Raw genomic sequence first — 22,844 nt, forward strand, 5'->3', positions numbered from 1 at the left:
GATAATTTTTTTTTTGAAGTTTATGACTTCCTTATAATTTATCATAGCAATTCAAGTCATTTATATTACTTATTATCGTTAAATTCTAAAGAAATTTTTTTTTACTTCAGTCATTTTTTTATATGCATATTAAAAATTAAAGCCGGCATGGGGGTAGCGCATCTTCCCCGTGATCTGAGCGTCCCGGTTTCGAATCCCGGTTCGGGCATGGTTGTTCTTCATCTGTGTTCTATCTGTAAGATGTGTGAATGTGCCTCCCTGTAAAAAGGGGTTGTGCAAGCGAATGTGTGAGTTTCATCTTCATATGAGTTAGAAGTCAGACTTCTGCCCTCGGGTGCTCAGAAGTCTTTACCCTCAGAAGCTACTGCCCTCCTCTTCCGTGGTAACGCGAACACGACATCATCATCATCATCACTAAAAATTAAAAACATGTATTTTTACAAAGCTACTAAAAAATAATTTTTTAACTAAACTAAATTATTAGCATATTGATTAAATTTTAAAAAAAATTGAAATGCGAAGCTAAATTTATTTATTTTTTAATGCTTTATTTTGAGTTACCTTGAATTTCAAAAGGCCTAATTTCACTAATGATGATAATATTTTAAACTTGATTCTATCTTATTTTACTTTTAAAATTGTTTTTTAATTAAACAGCAGCCTTAACTTGTACATAAAATGTATGTAGCTTTTTTAACACCATCGCAACGTGCGTAAATGTAAATTCAGTTACAAAAATAGCAGATTGCTAAATTATTTAAAATATTTTTTCATTTATTAAAATTAGAGAAAAATTGCATTTGTGTGTCAATAAAATCGGTATTAATGAGAAATTTTTATTATTTTTAATTTTTAAATGACGAATAAATATTTTTATACTATAATATGCTCCAAAGATAGTGCAGAAAAATATTAACATTTTGATTAATGATTAATTTGAGATTCAGATAAAATTTTCTGAAACCTTTTTTTATTATTATTGAGTCATTTAAAAATAATATTAATTCTTTTGATTTTTTTTTTCCTCTCAAAGGACGGAGAAATATGGAATTCAGCTTGCAATGTGTGCCACTGCTATGCTAAAAATGTGACTTGCACAAGAGTTGCTTGCCCAGTAATTGACTGCAGTGCTGCAGAAATTCCTGCACCTAAAAACAACTGTTGCCCGCAATGCGATCCATTGAAAAGTAAGTCCGTTACTTGAGTACTTCACTTTAGCAATGTATATTTTCTGATAATTCATTAAAATGGAATCTTCAGGAAATGTCATGATGATATTTTCTTTTAAATTTTCATTTATTTTATAATTTTAATAATATCTTTGCACTATTTACTGGATGTTGCATAGAACAAAACTTTCTTTTCGGCAAGCGGGACAGAATTTTTTGTTGCTGTTGTTGTTTAGATTTAGTCTATTTATATTATTCGTATATAAGACGAATTGGAATCGATTATTGATCTCGCTAGTATCCGGTCTTCGAACTGACACTCTGCCATGGAAACGGATTTTCCATGGAACTGGTTATCGACCTGACATGTCTTCGGTCTCGAAGCCGAGTCTCTACCATAGAGTCGCCTTGTTTTTGGTGGAAAAAAAAAATTAAACTTATATTGCGATGTTTTTGTCTATTAGTGGAATTAACGACTAAGAGATGGCAGATAATAAACCAACAAATTTGTAAGATAGTTATTTATTACGATAAGGCAATTATTTTTTCTTTCTGTCAATATATCTTCAATATTTAGACCGTAATAAGAAAATGTAAACTCCAACTCTCTCCCATCACCATTTCTTCCTTCTTTAAACCGTGATCAATTTCAGAACTAGTCCAAAATCATGCTTCTTCTTACTGCAAAACTCTTATGCAGAAATTTTCTGGGAGTCATATCTTTAGAAATGTTGCAATAGGCGGATTTCTTAAAAGCAATGGCGTAACAATGGGAAACGATGAGGAGTTTGAAATCCCAGGCTATCATTTTGAGGGAGAACCATGGTGACCAAACAACGTGTGTTAAAAAGCGGTGGAGAGGGCCTTCTGTACTCTTGCAAAAAAAAAAAAAATGTTATGCCATTTTTTATAGCTGATTCTGGTTAAAGCTCGTACATCCAATTTGGGTTCGAAGAGCAATTAGTAATACATAATCTCTTAGAAGTGATTAGAAAGATCGAAGTACATTGATAACAGATAGCCACTACACAGTATCTCTGGTTCTCTTCCGATTTTCTCCCCATCTTTGGGGAAATTATGAGTAAAAGTGTCGCAAATGTTTTATTCGACATTTTTGGACATGGAAGTTCTGTGTGCAGTGCCAGTTGCTGTCGGTGTTCTTCTAGCTGCTAATCATTTCACTAGCATTTTGTGTTGCTATTGGCTCTTTCAACACAAATCGAATGACTCTTAAGAACGAAAAAGTAAAGCCATGTCCTGGACGACATTTCAACTTATTAAGCCACTGGCAACAGAAATCGTATTGTTTTTCGTCTAAAAAAAGGGTTCTATTTAAATTGAGCATATTATCTATCCCTGACAAGGCGATTTAAAATGAACAAAGAATTTATAAAAATGTAATCAATTTTACAAATGCTGTACAGGAATTTTCGATTTGAAAATTCATACATTTTTGTGACTGACTGCTTTTCTATTCTGTAAACAAAACCCGCAAAACTGAATGTGTCAAAATCTGTAAATTTTAAGAAAGTTTTTGTTCCATCTTTTTAAAGTCATTTCATCTCTTTGCCATTCCTATTCCAGGATCTGTATTAAACTATATTTTAGAATTGAAAAATAGCGCACTTGCACTTGGGACAGTGGGCACACCAATGCACTTGTGACACACCACGCTGTTCCATTTTTAGTTCGACAATTTGGTTCGATCTTGATACGCGCATTTTACATCAGCTTCAGTTTAAGTCCTTCAATGAATACCTAACCAACTCTTCTTCTCAAGCCCCCCCCCCACCTCTTTTCCACGGCCGCGGTGGCCTAGTGGTAAGGTCTCGGCTTGTGAGCAGTAGGGTTTCAGGTTCGAGACCAGATTCCACCGAAGAACCGTCGTGTTGCACGTTAAATCCGTCTTGCCAGACGTCCTCCCGCTATTGTGGTGTGGTGTGGAGAGGGGGATGCCAGCTCAGGTGTCGTCCTCGTCATCTGACCGTGGTTCAAAATTACGAGGTCCGTCCCAAAATAGCCCTAGTGTTGCTTTACAACGGGCCGTTAATATAACTAAACTAAGCCCTCTTTTCCACTTCCTTTATTCGCCCCAAGCTTGTCTTTCACACCTATATTCATTCAGCAGTCCACCATGCGCCAATTCTGATAGGTGTTTGCATTAACAATTTCAAGCTGCTATCACTCAGTTGATAAGATGTGAAATTGTCGTGATTATTCGTCTTTAAAATCCTGAAGATTTCAAGTGCATTAAAATAAATGAAATTGCCATTATATTGTTACGAAATTTCAGGGGGTTCGTTTGGATAGTGGGAGTTATATGGTGTGGAGAACACTCAATCAGCAGGCGGCAGTAGAAAATAAAACAACGACGTTTATTTACACGAAGACACACAGGGCAGCACAAAGACGACAACTATATACAGCACAGAAGACGATTATCTTCAGCCGAGATGTGCAGCATACAAAACAGCATAAACAGCAGCATACAACAGACTCTACTACAGACAGTAGCACACAGCTTAGTTCAGCACTAGCTTCACTCCGTCGCTGCTCCGCTTATCTCTGGAAGGCCAGTTCTTTCCGTCGGTTCCAACTACTGTTCGACTCCACTGGCTCGCGACTCAATTCACCGTCTGTTTCACAGCTCAATTCACCACCGCTCCCTGGCAGCTGCAGCTCCTTTTATAGGTCTTAGGAGGCGGGGCTAGAAGCCTCTCAACCAATCAGGAACGTTCGAGGCGTATCTCCGTTCCTACTGGACGGATCGGGAAAATTCTAGATGTTTCGGGTATAATCCATTTTGGCGCCAAAGTCGCCCAATTCGTCGCCAAGCTCTGGGACCTCCTATGGACAGGGGTGTTTGTGCTCCGGGGAAACCCCGGAATTCCGGGGATTTTGAACTTCGATCCCCGGAATTTCCGGGGATCGTCGTTCAAAAGGAAGTAGGAATAATAATGAATTATTTATTTTGATCTGGGTAATTTTGTTTGCTTTTAAAGCAGAAAACGCAAGGTCAGTGTGTGTGGTGAAAACTTTTCCTTTCTTTCTCCAAAGGCAGTGATAATGCGTGAAAAGGGGGAAAAAACTTCTTTTTTGTTCTTTCCTTATTGCGAGTTATGACTCATTCCCCCGGTTCTCGGACATTCTCTTCTGGATTCTTTTCGGCAAGTAGGCGCGGCAGAAAAAAAAGGGGGAGACTTCGTTCGACCAGATGTGCGATAACGTGACTCTGGGTTCAAAGGTCTTATCTCTACTGGCGTGGCGCCAATAAGTAGAGAAGGGGGATTTTTCGCCGTATCAGCTATTTGTCATTGATCGCTTCGCAACTTTTTTTTCTCCGCTGTGTAAAATTTTCGTTTCATTTATTGATGCACGTGTAAATTTTTCGTTTCGCTTATTGAAATATTTTTTTATTTATGTACGCAAGAGAATTTCATTTAGAAATTTCAGCATATGAAACAGAAATTACCCCTTAAAAATTCATATCTAATTAGTTTTACAGCATTAGATCCAGAGCTAAGAGGTAAAACCAGTACAATATTAGCTTTTGAAAAATTATCATCTTTTATGTCCCATATTTTTAGTGATAATGAAAAGTCAAAAGTAGAAGCTGAAATAAGGTTATACCAGAGTGATATTGATATCACCAAAGAAATGCTCTACACATCTGATGAAAGTGGAAATCAAGTCAAGTGTACAATTGATAAATATTGGTCTAAAGTTTTTAATTTAAAAGATGATTTCACAAATGATTATAAGTATCCTACATTGGCTAAATTGGTTAAAGCCTGCCTTAGCTGCTTCCATGGCCCATTAGTGGAAAGTGCATTCAACTTAATGGATGCACTTGTCACTGACTATAGAACCTCTCTTAAGATTGATTCCCTAGATGCAGTGCAGACTATTAAATATGATTTAATGGCTTCTAAAGAAACCTCATGTGAAAAATATGGCTCAAAAAATCCAATGACTGATCCAATTCACAAAGATCTCTTACTGAATATGAACAGAAGTTGGAAAACATATCAAGAGGACTTAAAAACATGTATTTCAGATGAGTCACCTATAAAAGTCTCTGAAAAACCTTCTACATTAGCAGAAAAGCAAACTGCTTCTACCTCTGCATGTGCAGTTCTCGAGGAAATTTCTTCAACTGTAAATGAGGAAAATAAAAGTCAACCTTCCTGCAATTATGAAGTTCACCACAAAAGAAAGACAAGCCCACAAACATCAGAAAATAAAAAAAAAAGCAGCAGAAATTAGATAATTTTTTTTAAAAGAATTAATTCAGGTAATTTAAAAGATTTGCATAAAATGTAGTAGTTTATATGTTTGAAAATTTATGGTTATTAATTTTGCAAAAAAAGTAATTCATTGAACTTTTATAATTAGGTCATTCAATACTTCATAATTGTAATTTTTCATTTCTCCCCCCCCCCCTTCTCGAAACTCCAAAATGCCGGTAGTAAGTCCGTAAAAGTTTCCGGGGATTTTTTGGGGTCCCACAAACACCCCTGTATGGAACCCAGTATGCTGGGAAGCCGCATCGCAGATTCGTAACAATATGAATATTATCCTATCGAAGTTTTATAAGCTAAATAATAAAAGTTTTTGTAGTTATAACGAGTGCCCCTCCCTCTGAATTTTACTACAAATCCTCGAGCGCGTACCTAAAAAACTCATGCGGTGCCGCATGTTAAAAAACTCAGATCCGAGCCTGTTGAACTCTAGTATTGATTCAGATCATAAGATTTAATGTTTAAGTCGTAACGCAGAGCTTATACATTAAATTTTTTAAAAGATAATATTTATATCTAATTAAATATAAATAGCTGTACAAATTTAGAGGATTTTCTTCCTTTACCTCTCAATTTTAACAAAGAAGCTACGCAAGATTTTTGAAGAAAAGATTTGCATAAATCCAATTCTCACCTATCGATTAGGTTTGTCAGAAATTCCCTATTTATCCATACTCAAAAACTTTAAGGATTCCAATGCTTGTTAAATTCTCTGATTAATTCAAGTTTTCATCTTTCCAATGCATCACAACAAATCAACGCTCCTACAACATACGGCATTTCAATATAGTTTAGAAATTAAAAATAGAATATTGAAGAATTGTTTTTAAAATATATATTTCTAGTATAAACATCAGTGTATGCGTTTGTAGAAAATCAAAAGAGTTTGCTTCTACAAACAGATAATACTGTAAAGTTTAACTTAATGATATACTTATTCATTTCAACATAATCAGTATCACTTTTTAAAATAAAATGCATGATTTTATTATGTGTTACTTTTGAATAAGATTGCTATGTTTCTTCTTAATTGACACTACTTAAAATAGCTGAATTTATCTTTAATGAAATATGCGTGATAATAATGAAGCCTATCTTTCAAAGTCGAAAAAGTATCTGCTTAATTATAAAGTAGTTTATGTCCTCTGTTTTTTACACAAGTATTTATTTGAGCATCAAAACTAATTAGCTCTTCTGTAATAAAACTTATTTATATCTTCTTGTGAAAAATGACCCTCTCGCTCTCGATCGTTTGTTATGAAGCTGAAGAATTTCTCTATCCATTTGAAGGAGTGTGATTATTTTTCAGAATTCTTTTTAAGCAATAATAAATTAATTAATACCCTAATTCAGATTTCTTTTTTAATTTTGCTCTCCAAATCCTGGAGGATCATACAGATTTCATGTTCATTGTAAAAATTGGTTGTTTTATAGACGTGGTTTGATATGGTTTAGGTTTTTTGGCGCTAGGTCCAGTTTAGGACAAGCTGTGCCATCACAAAGATTTTTAAACGGTTCCATTGTAAAACGTCAAGAAGATCTATGATTTATAACGATTTGTCACAAGAATAAAAATAAATCTCAAATTTTAAACGCTATGAAAAAAAACAATGGCTTTTAAAGAGTTAAAATGTTTGAGTGAGGTTTCTCACCCACCAGGTCCTGTAAATTTAAAATAGGTGAATGAAAGAGAGTTAAACGATCAAAAGTAAAATTAGGACATTGAGTAAGAATATGTGCAGTAGAATTGACCCCTCCACAGTTCATACAATGAGGGGCCCGTTCACCATATAGCAAATGTCTATGTGTATACCTTGTATGTCCAATGGGTAGACGAATTAATTTTACATCTGCACATCGGTTCGATAAAACTGACCAAGTATTTATTTTTGGTTGAATAGCATGTAGTTTGTTATCAACTTGTGTGTCCCAAACTTTTTGCCACTTTACATAGATATATCCTGAAACATCACAAACAGGAACACGGAAATTGAAAGATTATGAAGCTAATTTTGTATCTTGATCTTGACTTGAAGGATACTTGTTGTATTTAAATTCATTTAAGGAGCTATAAGACCTTTAACAACTAAAACAGACCTCGAAAGTTGGTAAAATGTGACTTTACCTTACGCAAGAAAAGATTCTTAGATTTTTACCGTAATTTTACAAGACATTTATTCTTATAATTATGAATTTTTAAGTCAGTGAAATATTTTTCATTAATTAAAATATATAAAAAAATCACATTCCATATAAATTGCCGAAGACATAATTTGCTTGCGCGCAAAGTTTTTCAGAAAATAAGCAACTTATGCTAATAAATATTATACCAACGTACTACCAAAGAACCTAATTTGATAATCATGCAGTGTGATGAATATTTTAAAAGATTTACTGGAATTATTTTACTTTTTTATGTTGATAAAATATGATAACTCTTTTTTTAAAAAACATAACATTTTTAATATATTTGCAAGCATTGAAAAAAAAAGGTTTACATTTGATTTTGCATGATTTTCTTTACTATGTGTGTATAGGCATACCTGGAAATTTTCATATTGATATGATGAACCACTTTAGTTTAATCCTGCGCGCAAGCTCTGCAAATGTAGTAATGAGAAAAATAACTTTTAAGTAAACGTTTCTGAGTGGAAAGTCAAACGTGTCACGCTTTCACGTTTTTAACTACATCTTTTAAATTAATTAATGAACACATGTGTGCAATATAAAAAAATATTCAGATGGGTTTCGGCTATCAGGCAAAATGATAAAAAAAAAAAAATTTAACTTTTAAAGATCCTATATCCCCTTAAATCTCTGTCGATACTGCTTCGTTCAGTGTTGACGGAGAGGTCGGCTGTACACAAGAGCAAGAAGCCCCTTTAAATCTCTTATACATAACTTGGATTTTTAGGATTTCCCCTACAAAATATTTTTGAACATGATTTGGCATTAAAAATGAATAAGGCATTAAATTTGTGCTATTTTAATAGATTGTTCTGTTGATTGTGTGCAAGAAAATTCATAATGGAGTTGAACCCAATGCCATTTTATGGCATTAAAAGCTTAACTCAGTGGATAATCCATCTTATAATTAGTATATTTCCTTTTGCGCTGCTGGAATTTGACTTTCTTATTTCACAGTTAAACTGCACAAATAATACCGAAAACCTTTATTCCTCAACTTTAAAATATGGAAGAAAATCGCGGTGTTAAATGGAGATAATGGAAACGATTTGAAATTCATTTTATTAACGAAATGTATTGTGGAAAATTGTGCAAAAAATTTAGCAAATGGTCAAAATTTAGCAAAATGCTGTACGATTTCTAAATCTGTATCATAAACAAAGAACAGTTTCTTTCAATTTTAAAATATAATTTTTTGCAATTATATAATTTAATTAATTGTCACAGATTACGCCAAAATTTGGCCTAATGCTTAATTAATTAAAATTCGAAATAAAATTTCAAAAATACCACTGGAAAGAGCATTTTTCAATCCTCCAAAATTAGTCCGTTCCAAATTTAACATCTCTAAATTAAACAATCTGGCCTGTAAAGCGCGAATTGATACACACTTTCTCTTTTATTATTACTGGAATTACTCAGATATGGAAACCCTTGTAGCCTATGCGCATGCGCTAAGAAGCGTTTATTTTTCCAAACTGATGTGAGATGGAAAAAAATTGCGTCTAATGGAATGGAAGTGAAGATGAAGGCTGACAACAAATTTCGCAAATTAGCGCATCCTACAGCATATCACCCCTTCGTGATTTTAAATTGTAAGAAAGTGCGAGAGTTTCAGATCCTGAAACAAAGAATTTCTGGAGATTGCACATCAACAATGGCTTTGTAGTTTAACGTTATGGCTTCATAGTGGAGATCCTTTTCTATCCCAAACTCAAAACCTTAACATTTCATACTTCATGAGAGAATTTTCCTCTGTTCCTTCATATCTCTCTTTATGAGGGGCAGTCCTTTACAGAAAGAAGTAAATTTCTTTAATTCTCTTGTCAAATTAAAATTAAAAGCCATACTTAGTTTTTTAAAATCTTATGTGATGGTGTTTCATTGAAATTCCCACTGAATGTAGAAACCTAAAGTCCCCATTTAATGTAAAAGCTTTAAGTTTCCACTGAATTAAGGGGACACCACATTTTTTACTCATCCTCTGTATAGTTAATACTCTTATACACTAAAAAAATAATAAATAGACCACATGATCTCCTCAAAACTTTCCTGCGTGCTCTCTGATCAAGTTCTCATACCTCTCCCATCAGCCCCGAGTGGGCACCTCGAAAAGAGGATGAGATACTTCTAGTATGGTGGTTGGATCTCGCCACCCTGGTGGGTACACAAACAGGTGAGGAATCTGGCTCCTTCCATCGATGACGGGACGTACTTCCTTCGGGAAGGGTTGTACCGTGGCCGGTGATGGCCCTTAGGACTCGACCACAATTCCCGCCAATGTTGCTGTTGTGGCGATCCGGTCATTCAGTTTTCTTTATCTGTGTGCTTTCGGGAGGGTCGGAGAGTCAGTGATATGACTTACCCCCTCCCCTTCCACATAAAATTGTAAACCTCGAGTAAGGTCGCGAATGTCTTGTTTGGTATTGGTGAAAGATAGTCACGAAATAAAAGATCTTTGGTTTGAATTTCGTATTTCTATTAAATCTGTCATGTGAACATGCGTTTTTAAAATTCTTTTTTCGATCGATCGAAACCAAAAGTGAACTAAATTTCATTTAATTAAATCATTGCGTTTATCAGTTGTTGCAATTACATGCATGCAGCAGATTTGATTCAAAATACGATAGGAATCTACATTATAGATTTAAGCCCGTGTATCAAAGTTTATGTATGTTGTTCTTTACATTTTGTAGTCATCGAGTTCACTTGACTCAAGCAGCCAGACAGACTTCCTCTGCATGGATTACGAGCAAAATTCAATAAACATTTAAGAATTTTATCTTAATTTGATATACCAAATTTCATCTATCTAGCTCAAAGTATTTTGGAGTTATCTTTATTGACAGACTAATAGACAAACTAACAATTATAATGACGAAAATATTTTTTTTTTCAAACATCGGAAGGTTTGATTCGTGGAGATGTGTCAAAATCTCGAGTTTGAATAAACAAGCTTCGATGCGAAGATTGATGCCAAATACACAATGGTGTGCAATTCGTTTGACAAACTTTCTGAACTGTAGTCTGTGTTGAGACTGATCGAAAATATAGAAAAGAAACCTAATACATTTTTATTTTAATTTCTATTATAATGTATAAAAATTTATGTTTTACAAAATCATCCCCTCTTAATACCATTTTTTAAAAATGATAATAATAAATAAAGGAAAAAAATCCGTAAGCTTTAAACTATTATTTTTTCTTCAACCATAAAAAAAAATAAGCGAAAAGTAAAATAAGATGCGTTATTTAAAAAATTTTATGAAGTTGTTACCTATAAATAGAAAATTCAGCAATAGAATATTTATTGTGATCTTGTATTCCAACCTGCCCTTCGGAAGTTTTAATTAAAAATTTTTATTTTCAGAACCCTGCTTTGTTGGTACATTTAGATACAGCCATAACGAGGTCTGGCAGTCGCAACTTGATTGCATTTTGAACCAATGTAAAGATGGAATTATCGTCCCATATGTTATTCAGTGTCCATCAATAGTTTGCTCAAAGGTAGCTGTTTTTCTAATTTGTTTTGAATTTATCTGTAAATATGATAAGAAATTGTTTTGTAACTTCCAATTTTTATTTTCCACTGTAGGGTAAGAAACTAAAGACTGTTCCAGGTGAATGTTGTCCTAAATGTATTTCTGACTGTTCATCTACTAATAGCGCATTAGTAAGTATGTGAAGATAACATGCTACATATATATTTTTGATGAAAGTTCACTGGATTAATGATATATTTTTTTGATAAAAGTTCACTGGATAAATGACATATTTATTTTATGAAAATTCACTAGATTAATGATATATACATATATAATATTGCATTACAGAAATCAACAGACAGTAATTCTGACTGCACAGATCAAGATAAAAGTGCTACTAAAGATTGTACCTCGTTACCTGGACCAAAAGAGGTACATTTTTTTTAATTATTATTTTTCTTTAAATGCCCATATTCGTGTTTTATAACAGCTACATTCATGTTATAAGAAAATGCTAAATACTGTGAAATATAATTAATTCGAAAATTTTTAATTCGCATTTTTTGGGTTTAATTCGGAATCAAAATTAAAAATTATTTTCGTATCTGAATGATATTTTGTTATTTAAATATATTCATAACATGTATCCAGAATGATTGCATGAGAATAATTTATTGCTTCATAATACCGCCAATCATAAAAACAGCGAAAAGTGTAATAATTTTTAATACTTTTTAGTGCCACGACTCAATCTCTTTATTCGGACCATATATCTAATTAGATGGCCCCTTTTTCTGCTATCTTTGAATTGTAATAGAGAAGGAGATCATCTAATTAGAAGGTCGGTGTGAATCACTGGCGATTCACGGGGCAGCCAATGTATTAAAAAACTCTGAATACCTTAGAAACAAATTGTACAGTTTATTTTACAGTTGTATAAAAAATTTTTTACATCATGTGTTATTTATAGATTGTTTATAAAAACTGCTTATTCGCATAATTTTCCATTTTTTAAATTATAAAAAAAAACCATTCTTCTTATTAGTTTTTTCGTTCATTTTTGTTTATTCATTAATTATATAAGTTAAATATTAAATTTGAATTGCTTTTTTTAATTTAAAAATAACCCAATAACTTGCTGTCCTAATTTTTTTATTCAATTTTTCTGAATTTAAATTTACAAATTTCTATTATGATCCATCAATGTTGAATTTATCATATTTCTATTCATTTATTTTCATAATTTTTGTTTACATTTTATTTATTAGATTAGAGACGTTTTATTTAATGTAATATGCTACATAATTTTTACAAATCATATCAGTTCTATGTAATATTTAAAACCATCAATGTTATAGGAAAGTAATTAAATGATGGAAGGAAAATATTTACAATTTATTCACATAAAAAAATCCTGCCATTAATTCCATTTCATTTTCTTCGTTGTTTATATTATCTGTTCACTTTAAGTTATAGATTATTCCAATTGCTATTTCTTTTATTTAAGCACACTTCAAGATGGGAAAAAAAATGTTTCCTGCAAAAACATCATTTTTACAAATACCAGATCCTGTTCAAAGCATTACCTTGTTAAATATAATTTTTGTGCAATTTTTTTCATTGGGAAGTCATAAACTAAATTTGAATTATAACTTTGGGAACAATTTATTTTATTTGCATGATTTCTTATTGAAATGCATAATTTTTAGGGTGATTTCTAAAAACATTCTTTTAAATTCTATCAATTAATTTTTTTTAAATTTTTATGTTTGAATATGAATATGTTTTTTACTTATAGTATCAACCTTTTTTCCTTTGAATATCTTTATACCTTTGTCTTTATTTACATTTTTAACATCCTATGACCCATACCATAAGAAATTTCATGACAATATGAAATACATATATGAATATTCTGCAATGATATAAATGACAACTTTGTTGCATTTTGGATTTTTAAAACTATTGTGTAATTTTCAATTAGAATTTTTTTTCAAAATTTCTGTAACTTGTTAACTTACTCAAGCTATTTTCAATAATGTATGCTTTTAGAAACTAAATGTGCACTACAAAGATCCATGCACAATATGTGTAAATGAGAAAAATGAGCAGAAGTGTTATTCCCCTAAATGTCCTCCTTGTAGTTCAAAATCTGACTCTTTCCTTAATGATTCATGCTGTTACTGTTTCCAAGGTTAGTATTGTATTCCAGAATTTTAGTAAAGTATGATTTCTGAAATTATAAAATAATATATTAAAATCAGTAATAAATTACTTTTTAAAAAAATATGCTTTCAATATTTAATAGCTTAAGTTTTAACATTTTTCATTAATATATTACTTATTTCAGTATTTAATTAAAATTATTTAAATTCAAAAAATATTCCTCTTTTACTTATATAGTCATTATACATTCTTTAGTTTTAAATTTTTAGTTTGAAAGTTTTTCTATTCTGTCTTAAACTAAGAGAATATTTTTTTATAGATTTTAAATTTTTTTGTCATTTTTCTTTTTAGAGACATGTGCAGATGAATGTCTCAGTTGTGAAGATGTTAATAAAAATTTTTGTTTGGATTGTAAAAATCGGAGTAAAGTTTTATTTCAAGGAAAGTGCCTTACAAAATGTCCTGATGGTTATTTCAGTGATGAAAACAATGAATGCAAAAGTAAGCAAATTTTTAAGTATTAATAATAATTATTTACTGTCTTTTTAGATATCTAACAAATTTTTCCAAACAAAATTGAATGATGGATATTTTATTATAAGTTTGCTGCTATGAAGATCTATAGTTTTCATTTTGCAACTTTAAATGCTATGCTGTGCCTCTTAGTATTTGAACTTGCCAAGAAGTTATTATAGTCTGTGTAATTTCTGTAGGTGTTTCAAGGACACTCGTTTTCCCTACTTTTCACACTTTCTCCTTCTCAGTTGCCATGGTTTCGACAAAGCTTGTTTTTTTTTCCCACCGCCTTACCTTCGGAATACCTTAACAGCTGTGTAAAAACAAAAAGAAAGAAAAAGAGTGACACTGTTTTCTGCCTCAGCGTTGTGAAGCAGACAACCAGTAAGGAGGTAGAAAATGTGACCTTGAACTGCCTACAGAAAATACACAGGCTATAGAGCCTCTTTTCAATGGATCCTATTGTCCAATAATATACATATTTATAATTTCTGTTCGCGTCAGGCTGTTTGTTAGTTGTTGACACAATGTTACTGAAAGTATTTTAGAAAACCTTGGAGTTACTAAGAATTATCCAATCTTTTTTTTTTTTTTCCTTATACAAATCTAAATTTTTCCTAAAAGCCAATTAAAAAAAATATTGTCAATTATGCTTGGAATGAGAGGCAAATTGATTCAGTATTTCTGAAAAGATTTCTACAAATTTTTTGCTTCATTTCTTTAGCTGATTCTTACTTATTCCTTAAATACCCTTTATTTTATATTGATTATTTTTGTTGTTTGTATTAGTTATGTTTAAGTATCAAGTATAAAGCAGAAATTAATATTCTCAGTTTGTTTGTTGTAATTCTTGAAATAAATAGAAGTAATGTTTTTAATGGCCAACATAAATATAAAGAAAATCAAAATACTTGTTCAAATAAACCGAAAATGTGCTCTGCTCTTTATATCAAAATATGATAAATAAATACATTTTTTAATAATTATCTTTAAGAGGTTTTATTTTAATATCCTTTTATTTGGTAAGATTTTTACAACAAAACTGAAAAAGATTTCATTAAACATTTTTGTTTTCAAATATCATCTGCAATTATTTCTGTAATTAAAACTTGCCTAAAAAGTACCATTTTTTACTTAAGCTGTATCATATTTTAATATTTTTATTCAATTGTTGAAATTCAATTAATAAACTTTGCATTTCAAGGAATATATAAGAAAAAACTTATGAATTTTTTAACTATCATTTGTTGAATAAAGAAAGTGAAAATAAAGCTTTATAAATTAATATCTTATTTATTTTCTTTCATTTGGTAATTTCTTTTTAATTTATTTTTCTCATGATACATAATTTCTCATAAAATAAAAATATTAAATTGTGAGAAACTAATAATAATAATCTAGAATTTTAATATTTTTCTATTCTGAATTCATAATCATAATATGACATCCAAAAAATTTTTATAGGCTGTTCATCTTCCTGCAAAACTTGTTTTGGCAACATGACATCTCAGTGCTCAAGTTGTGAAAAAGGCTATTACCTGCAAAAGGGCCAGTGCGTTAAAAGTTGTGATCCCAACTTTTATGCCTCTGATGGCTACTGTTTGGGTGAGATCAATTTTTTTTTATTTGTATGCACTTCTGAATATATTAAAAGCAACATCATTTCAAATAAGAAAAACACAGTTAGAAATTTGAGCTAAAATCTATCCTTTATTTTATGCAGAATGTCATGAGTCTTGTCTCTCCTGCCATGGTCCAAATTCCAGTGATTGTATATCATGTGCGTTGTCTGGTCAGTTATTGCAAAATGGTACCTGCGTTGATGAATGTATTGGGCATTTTTATATAGCCGATGGTTATTGTTTAGGTATGTATACATTGATTTTTATTAAACTTTTAAGATATGACAGATATATGAGGAAGAGTCAAAAAGTAAATGGACTTTTGAGAAAAGGTGCATTTATTCTAAAGATAGAAAACTGAAACATATTAAGATGTCCCAAAAGTTTCTTTCTCATCGCGCTATGAATGGCCTTATCTGGCTCTGCTTGTTCAAACATGCAGGCTTATCTATTAGCCGTCTAGGTCATCGGTTTCAGTAGTACCAGAGCTCTACTACACTCCAAGCCGGGACAATACCCCCAAAAAGTTCTTTTGTTAATTTGGTGGGATTGGAAAGGCGTAATTTTCTACGAGTTCCTTCCTCAAGGTGAAACAATAAATTCTACGAAATACTGTCATCAACTACATCGATTGAAAACTGCCATAGCAAAAAACCGGCCAGAATCAATGAACCGACAAGGCTTTGTTTTTCATCATGACAGCGCGAGACCACATATTGCATTAGTCATAAGAGGGAAACTCTTATAGTTTGATTGGGATGTTTTACCGCATCCTGCATACTCTCCAGGTCTCGCTTTATGTGATTATTACTTCTTTTTATCTTCAAAAAATTCTCTTCGCGATAAGCGCTTTAAATCACATGAGCGAAATGAAAGCGCACCTCGAGGATTATTTCTTGTCCAAACCACAACAATTTTGGGAAGAAAGCATAATGAGGCTTCCTGAGAGATGGAAGAAGGTAATAGAGCAAAAGGGTTCTTACATAACAAAATAAATTATATCTTAAACAGTAAATATTGTGTACTCATTTCATATAGGAAAGAAACTTATGGGACACCCTAATATATTATTTTTCTACATAACCACCTGGACTTCAACACACTTTTACCAACGTTTCACATTTTTTTTTTTTTCCTTAGGGGGAAAAAAGCTTTCTGTTGTATCTGTAACCCAATGACTTCATTGATTGCAAATCTTCTTCCCATTGGCGTTTTCTTCAATGGTCCAAACATATAAAAATCACTTGAAGCCAGACCAGGCCTGTATGTCGAGTGTTTCAGCTCTTCGAATCCTAACTCCTTTCTTGTTTCGGCCGTCCATTGGACAGAATGTGGCCGAACGTTATCTTGCTGCGGAATGACACCTTTTCGCAGTTTCCCCACGACGTTTGGATCAGATTGCAGGTTTCACTTTAGTTTAGTTTAGTCTGTTTTCCATCACCGTACCCTCAACGGCTTTCAAATTCTTCTCAGTTGGTGATGCGGATGGCCTGTCCGATCTTTCGTCGTCACATAAATTTCTTCTTCTTGAAGTTATCTATCCAGACGTAGATTTTGCTTCATGATAAATAGCTGTCACCATACTACGCTAGCATTCGACGAATTATCTCTGCAAGTTTAACAGCTTCCACAATCAAAAAGTGAATCACTGCCCTCATTTTCACCTGGGTACAGATAGACAATGGAGCTGCCATATTTAACAATCTGTTACACTCCAACGACTAACGAGGGAATAAGTTTGACACGTTGCATACAAGTGAGGCGGTATGCGACGCGCTAGGATAGAACCTGGGACCTTTAGGTTAGCAGTCCAGTAACTTAACAATTATACCAAAACGATCGTTCGGGTAGAAGAGTTGTTACTGGCTTATATATGCGATTCACCACACAAGTGTTACCAAACCCTGCAAAGAGAAATTGCAAAAATCCCTTTACTTTTTGACTTTCCCTAGTACATGTTTCAGATAAGCGCCTTTCATTTTTTAAAGGCATGCAAATATATGTCACCTTATTTAATGAGGCTACTTTATTTAAATATTAGTCATCTTTACCAATAGCTGATTTGCCGGGGATATTGGAAATATTTCAATTAAGTCATTTAGAAATAATTTTATGCTTATTATTCTGTTAAATTGTCAGATATAAAGCTGTGTTATCTTAACTCTCGTATATATTCTGTTCATTGAGTACATGAACTACTGGAGACCAACCCCAAAACATCATAGCGTTATTAAAAATGTAAATGTTTAATTTCTCTATTTTCTAAATTTTGCAATTTCATTTTTTTATTTGTTCTTGTAAACTGCATAAATATTAAACAGAATCCTCCTTTAGCTTTCAACAATTGGAGAAAATCACGCTATTTAATATTTGATGAAACAATGAAAATTGTTTGAATTTACTGTTGGAAATTAGATAAAGAAAATATTTTTAAAAAATCGCCAACATTCAGGAAAATTTTTCATGAATATTAAATTGTTATCATTAAAAAGACAATATTTTAAATTTTGAAATGACGTAAAATTCATTTTTTGTGCAGCAATATTTTCGGTAGTTATTGTGAAAAAACTCTACTTGTTTGTATAAATTACAAATAAACTAGTTGGCTAGTTGTTCATCCGCCAAATTAACATTAATTTAGAAATATCACTCCTTTTTGATGAGCCACATCTTATCATATAAAAGTACTATAGATCTGCACAATTAGTATAAAATATACTGATTGGCTATTATGCATGCAAAGTGGTGAAATTAATTGACAAAATCGATCCTGTTGTTGAGAATAGAGCTGTGTCATTTTTTTTCCTCCCCTGGAAGTTGCTGTATTACTGGCAATTGATGAACTATATATGGGTTATAATCTTTCATGTGTTATAAAAATTAGCAAAATCAGTACAGTCTTCGGATCTGGGAAGATTCTTGATGAGTGAGAGTGGGGGTTCCTCTTCTTGGAAAATACATTGTGAAATAGAGTTTATGAGATTTCTGTCAAAAATAGAAGTGAAAGGTGACTGTCGACCATTGATGACACATCTAAATATCATTATCGTTATTACTAAATAAAAATTATGGAAATAGAATTAGTGTTGGGCCTGAGGGATTTTGATATCGTTTTTTTTATCCTTTTTTATTCCCATATGGAATGTGCAGTCAGATAATATTTTTGAGATTTCTCTCGAAAAAGTCAAATAGTATCGTTTTGGAATCAGTTTATTTTTGCACAAAACAAGACAGAGAGTTTCATGTGGCTTTTTACATAATGATGATAGAAACGTATCAGAGTATTTACGGATGAAGCAGACTGAAATTGATCAAATGATCCGTGCATCAAAGAGATGAAAATAACATAAAGTAAAAGTTCTTTTCTTAAAGCAAACACAACATATTCTACTTAAATCAATAAACTGGATTGCCAGATTCCAAGCTGGAATCAGATGCAACGCAAACTCTAAAATGAAAATAAACAGGAAATATAAAACTTATATCGGAATGGCAGCACTACTGTTATTAGCTACTAAAAAAAGTTAGTTACTACTGAAATTTGGGTGGCGAAGAACATTATGAATAACCATTCATGATATATCTAAGGGGGTCGTGAGCTTTTATATTAAACAAAAATTTGCAAAATCATTGCAGTGGTTGCCAACCAATACAGTGTTCAATCAAACCAATGAACATGGAATTAGTTCATTGGCTTTGCCAATTATTTTAAATATACAAATATAAAATTACTTCTTTTTGTAATTATAGTACCTTTAGAAAATTTGATTGAACGTAAAATGCTTCATTTGCGTTTAAATTTGTATAAGTATATTTAGTTTCCTTTTTAGAGCAAATTAATGTGTTGATATTTTAAACAAATGTATTAATATTTTTAATTTACTTATATGTTTATTTTTTATGGCAGAATGTAATGAAAGCTGTGCAAGATGTTTAAAAGATGGGACATGTCAGTATTGCGAAGATAATTTCTATTTAGAAGAAGAATTCTGCGTTGATGAATGTACTCCGGGCTATTATAAATTTCTTGATGCTTATTGTCTTTGTAAGTTACTGTTTTTAATTTTATAATTTTTAATAATGATAATTTAAATGATGATATGATAATTACTTAATAAAATAGTTCTTACACTGTGGGTAGCATGTTTTTGGCGGTTTAAAACAAGATCTTAAATGTAAACACATTTCTACAATTTGTAAAAATGTGATATTGGCTTAAAAATGTTAATGAAACCACATGATACGAACACGATTAAAAAAATAGCTCAATATCCAAACAATTGACTCGTATCGAATGACAACAAATGAAGTAACAGAGAAGTTCCTTTTAATCTGCCGATGACGTGTATAAATAATCTACATGATACAGCTGTCCCATCCTTTATTGCTCTAATCCCCACTTCCCTCAACGTTATGTCCCCATGCAGATCTCTTTGATCCTGCCCATCTTATCCTTTTTGATATAAAAGCTCAATTCAGTTAGCAAGTTCATTAACTTCGAAATACTTCCCTATCTTTTGTATAACATTTTTTATATATATATTTAATAGCAAATGTTTTTTCCCTCCATCTTTACAAATATCCATTTCATAAAACCTCTTTCGGGGAAAGAAAAAAAACGTGTGCTGCTCATTATCTCAGAAAAGAAAAATCAATACGTCGTGGATGAAGCGGGTCGTTTTGTATTCGGTTTCAAACAAGTAATATACAATATTTAAAAGTTTTGGAACCCATGTCTTAGCAAACAAAGTACGTCAGAAAACTCCGTCAAAGTTATTACATCATAAAATAGAAGTTAATTAATTTCTTTTTAATTTTTGTTCATTTCTTTTTGTCTACCACTTCAATTGTAACATATCTTTTAGTTCAAGTATTGTTTTTTGGCTTTTTTCACAATACCAAAAAAAATAAAGCAAGGAAAACGACAACATGAAGTCGTTTATTTGCTTAATATGCCTCGATAAACAGTGTCTGTTGCAATCTATCGTTTCAAAGAACTTGGCAATGATGGTCAAAGTCCAGAAATTGAATCAAAACGTATTGTGGGCACTTTCAATGGCCATAAGGTTATCAAAAAGCGAGTTCAATGAAATTCGAGAATTTCCATGAGAAAGATCGCTCGTGAACTGGGAATAAGGGGCCGATCAGTGCAACGAATGACAAAAAGAGAGCTTGAATTAAAGCCTTACAAGTTCCAAAAAGTTCAGCTTCTCACTGAAGAAAACAAACTCGTACGGTTCCAAAGACGATTTTGGAACCGTATTTGAAACATTTGAAAGTCAGCCCTAAGAGAGATTCCTTTTCACTAATGAGAAGCTCTTTACCGTCCAAAAGCTCATAACGCCTAGAACTATAGGATCTAATCTGTAGGCACTCCAAGCACTTCAGCAATTGAACATCTCAAAAATCCATTGGCGGTCGTGGTCTGGGGCGGAATTTGTGTAAGTGGCAAAATATCTCTGGTTTTTGTGGATGAGGGCGTTAAAATAAATCAAAAAGTGTAACAATGGGAGATTCTAGAAGTTGGTGTATTTCCGTGGGCCAAAACGAACCTCGGCAATGTAAAGAGTGAGTTCCAACAAGACTCCGCACCAGCTTACAAGGCTAAAAAGACAGAAAAGTTGTGCAAGGCGCATTTTCTGGACGTGATGTCATCTGGAGAATGGGCACAATATTCACCGAATCTCAATCTCATGATTACAGGTATGGTACATTTTGGAGTCTAAGACTTGCACTAAACAACATAAAAGTTTGGACTCTCTAAAAAAATGGCTTCGGCAGGAATGGGATAGATTAAAGGTAAAAGACTTGCGGCCCATTGTTGAAAATTTCAATAAGCGTTTGCGCCTCTGCATCACTGAAAAATGCGGCCACTTTGAAACAAATTAAATTTGTTTATTAGTAAAAGTCTACTCTTATTATTATTTGTTACATTTTGTTAATTCATTTATTTTTAATAAAGTTATAGTAAAAACTGTTTGTCCGGATTTTTCTGCCGCACCCTGTATTTTGTAAGATGGTGATTATTGGGAAAGTTTGCCATTATTTATTGGTTGATATTATTGTAATAATAATAATAAATTCCATTTTATTTTTACATAATATTTTTTTTAAACATCCTAAATGGAATATTATAAATGTATTTCATTTTTTGCAGATTTAAAGGAATTGTTAAAATAATGCTTGCGTTTTCTTGTCAATTATATCACGACGTTGAAGGAAAGAAAGAATAAATTTTAAAACAAAAGTCCAAGATCTCTCAACACAATTATTTATTTGGCAGGGATTAAAAGCCATTGAACTATATAATTTCCTGATTCCCTTTTAATGATATAATTATCAACATTCTCATCTTATCAAAGAGGCATAGCTACTACAATTTTGTAATAATTGCTTGAACAAATATGAATTTGATAATAAATTTCCTGCAATTGAGGAACTTAAGAAAAGTTTGAAGAGGAAATGCAGTTTGAAGAATATAATTAAGTATTTTTCTTGAAAGATGAGAATGTTATACATTAAATAAATGTTGTTCTTAATTTTAAATATTAATAAGCCAACCTTCATTTTTTAAAAAAAAATTTTCAAACTGAGCATCTCATTATTTACTTCGGTCCTTTACCATTTCATTGTTACTACAATCTACAATTCTTTTGCAATTGTGATATATAAATCTTTGTAATCATAAAATAATGAATATTTTCAAAATACGGTATAGGATGATTTAAGTAAAGTATCCTGCTACTGATACTCAAATTTTAATTACTGCTTCAAATTCTACAATTCTACTTTTAAGAGTATTCTCATAATCAGTTAAAGATTTCAGTTAATTGATTAGGCTTTATTGCAAACTCCATTACCGAATTAGCTCCTTAGAATTAAATGATCACCTTTCTTTGCAATGAGTTCCAAAAAAAAAGATGATTATTATAAAATATACCTTTAAAAAGAGAATATTTATTCATCTAATTTGTAAAATAATGAGATCTTAATTTTCTTTGTACCTAAATCTTTTGTCATAGATTGTGCATAATATGTCTATAAAATTGTATTGTTCTTCTTTAGCTTGCCATGATGAATGTCAAGGATGCTTTGGTCCTTTACCATTTCAGTGTACCAGCTGTCCATTTGGTCAGTTTCTTTTACAAAATTCTTGTGTATGGGATTGTGGTCAAGGATACTTTGGTGATCTTGGAGCTGGGATATGTGGAAGTGAGAAGCAATTCTTTTTAGAATGTTAGAGAATTATTTTTATTTCTCCTCCTCTTCAGTCATTATAATTTTTTAAATATAGATACAGATAATAAATGAGATGATATTAAATAAGTAACTATAATTTAAGTAAATATTTTGTTATTATCTTTCTTATATTTTATCTGCAAATTAACTATTAAATAT

The 22,844-nt window shown here is 31.8% G+C and overlaps 1 protein-coding gene across 1 annotated transcript in view; it reads left to right on the forward strand.

The window, feature by feature from the left end:
- Nucleotides 1–22,844, forward strand: part of LOC129987545 (extracellular matrix organizing protein FRAS1-like) — a 67,734-nt gene that overhangs the window by 16,368 nt on the left and 28,522 nt on the right. Inside the window, exons 3-12 of the mRNA XM_056095513.1 lie at nt 1,034–1,187; nt 11,028–11,164; nt 11,253–11,330; nt 11,491–11,574; nt 13,195–13,336; nt 13,660–13,809; nt 15,289–15,429; nt 15,548–15,691; nt 19,354–19,491; nt 22,512–22,658. Coding sequence (XP_055951488.1) covers nt 1,034–1,187; nt 11,028–11,164; nt 11,253–11,330; nt 11,491–11,574; nt 13,195–13,336; nt 13,660–13,809; nt 15,289–15,429; nt 15,548–15,691; nt 19,354–19,491; nt 22,512–22,658 — 1,315 coding nt within the window. The remainder of the gene's footprint in view (nt 1–1,033; nt 1,188–11,027; nt 11,165–11,252; nt 11,331–11,490; nt 11,575–13,194; nt 13,337–13,659; nt 13,810–15,288; nt 15,430–15,547; nt 15,692–19,353; nt 19,492–22,511; nt 22,659–22,844) is intronic.

This window comes from Argiope bruennichi, chromosome 10 (assembly GCF_947563725.1).
Source record: "Argiope bruennichi chromosome 10, qqArgBrue1.1, whole genome shotgun sequence".
NCBI lineage: Eukaryota > Metazoa > Arthropoda > Arachnida > Araneae > Araneidae > Argiope > Argiope bruennichi.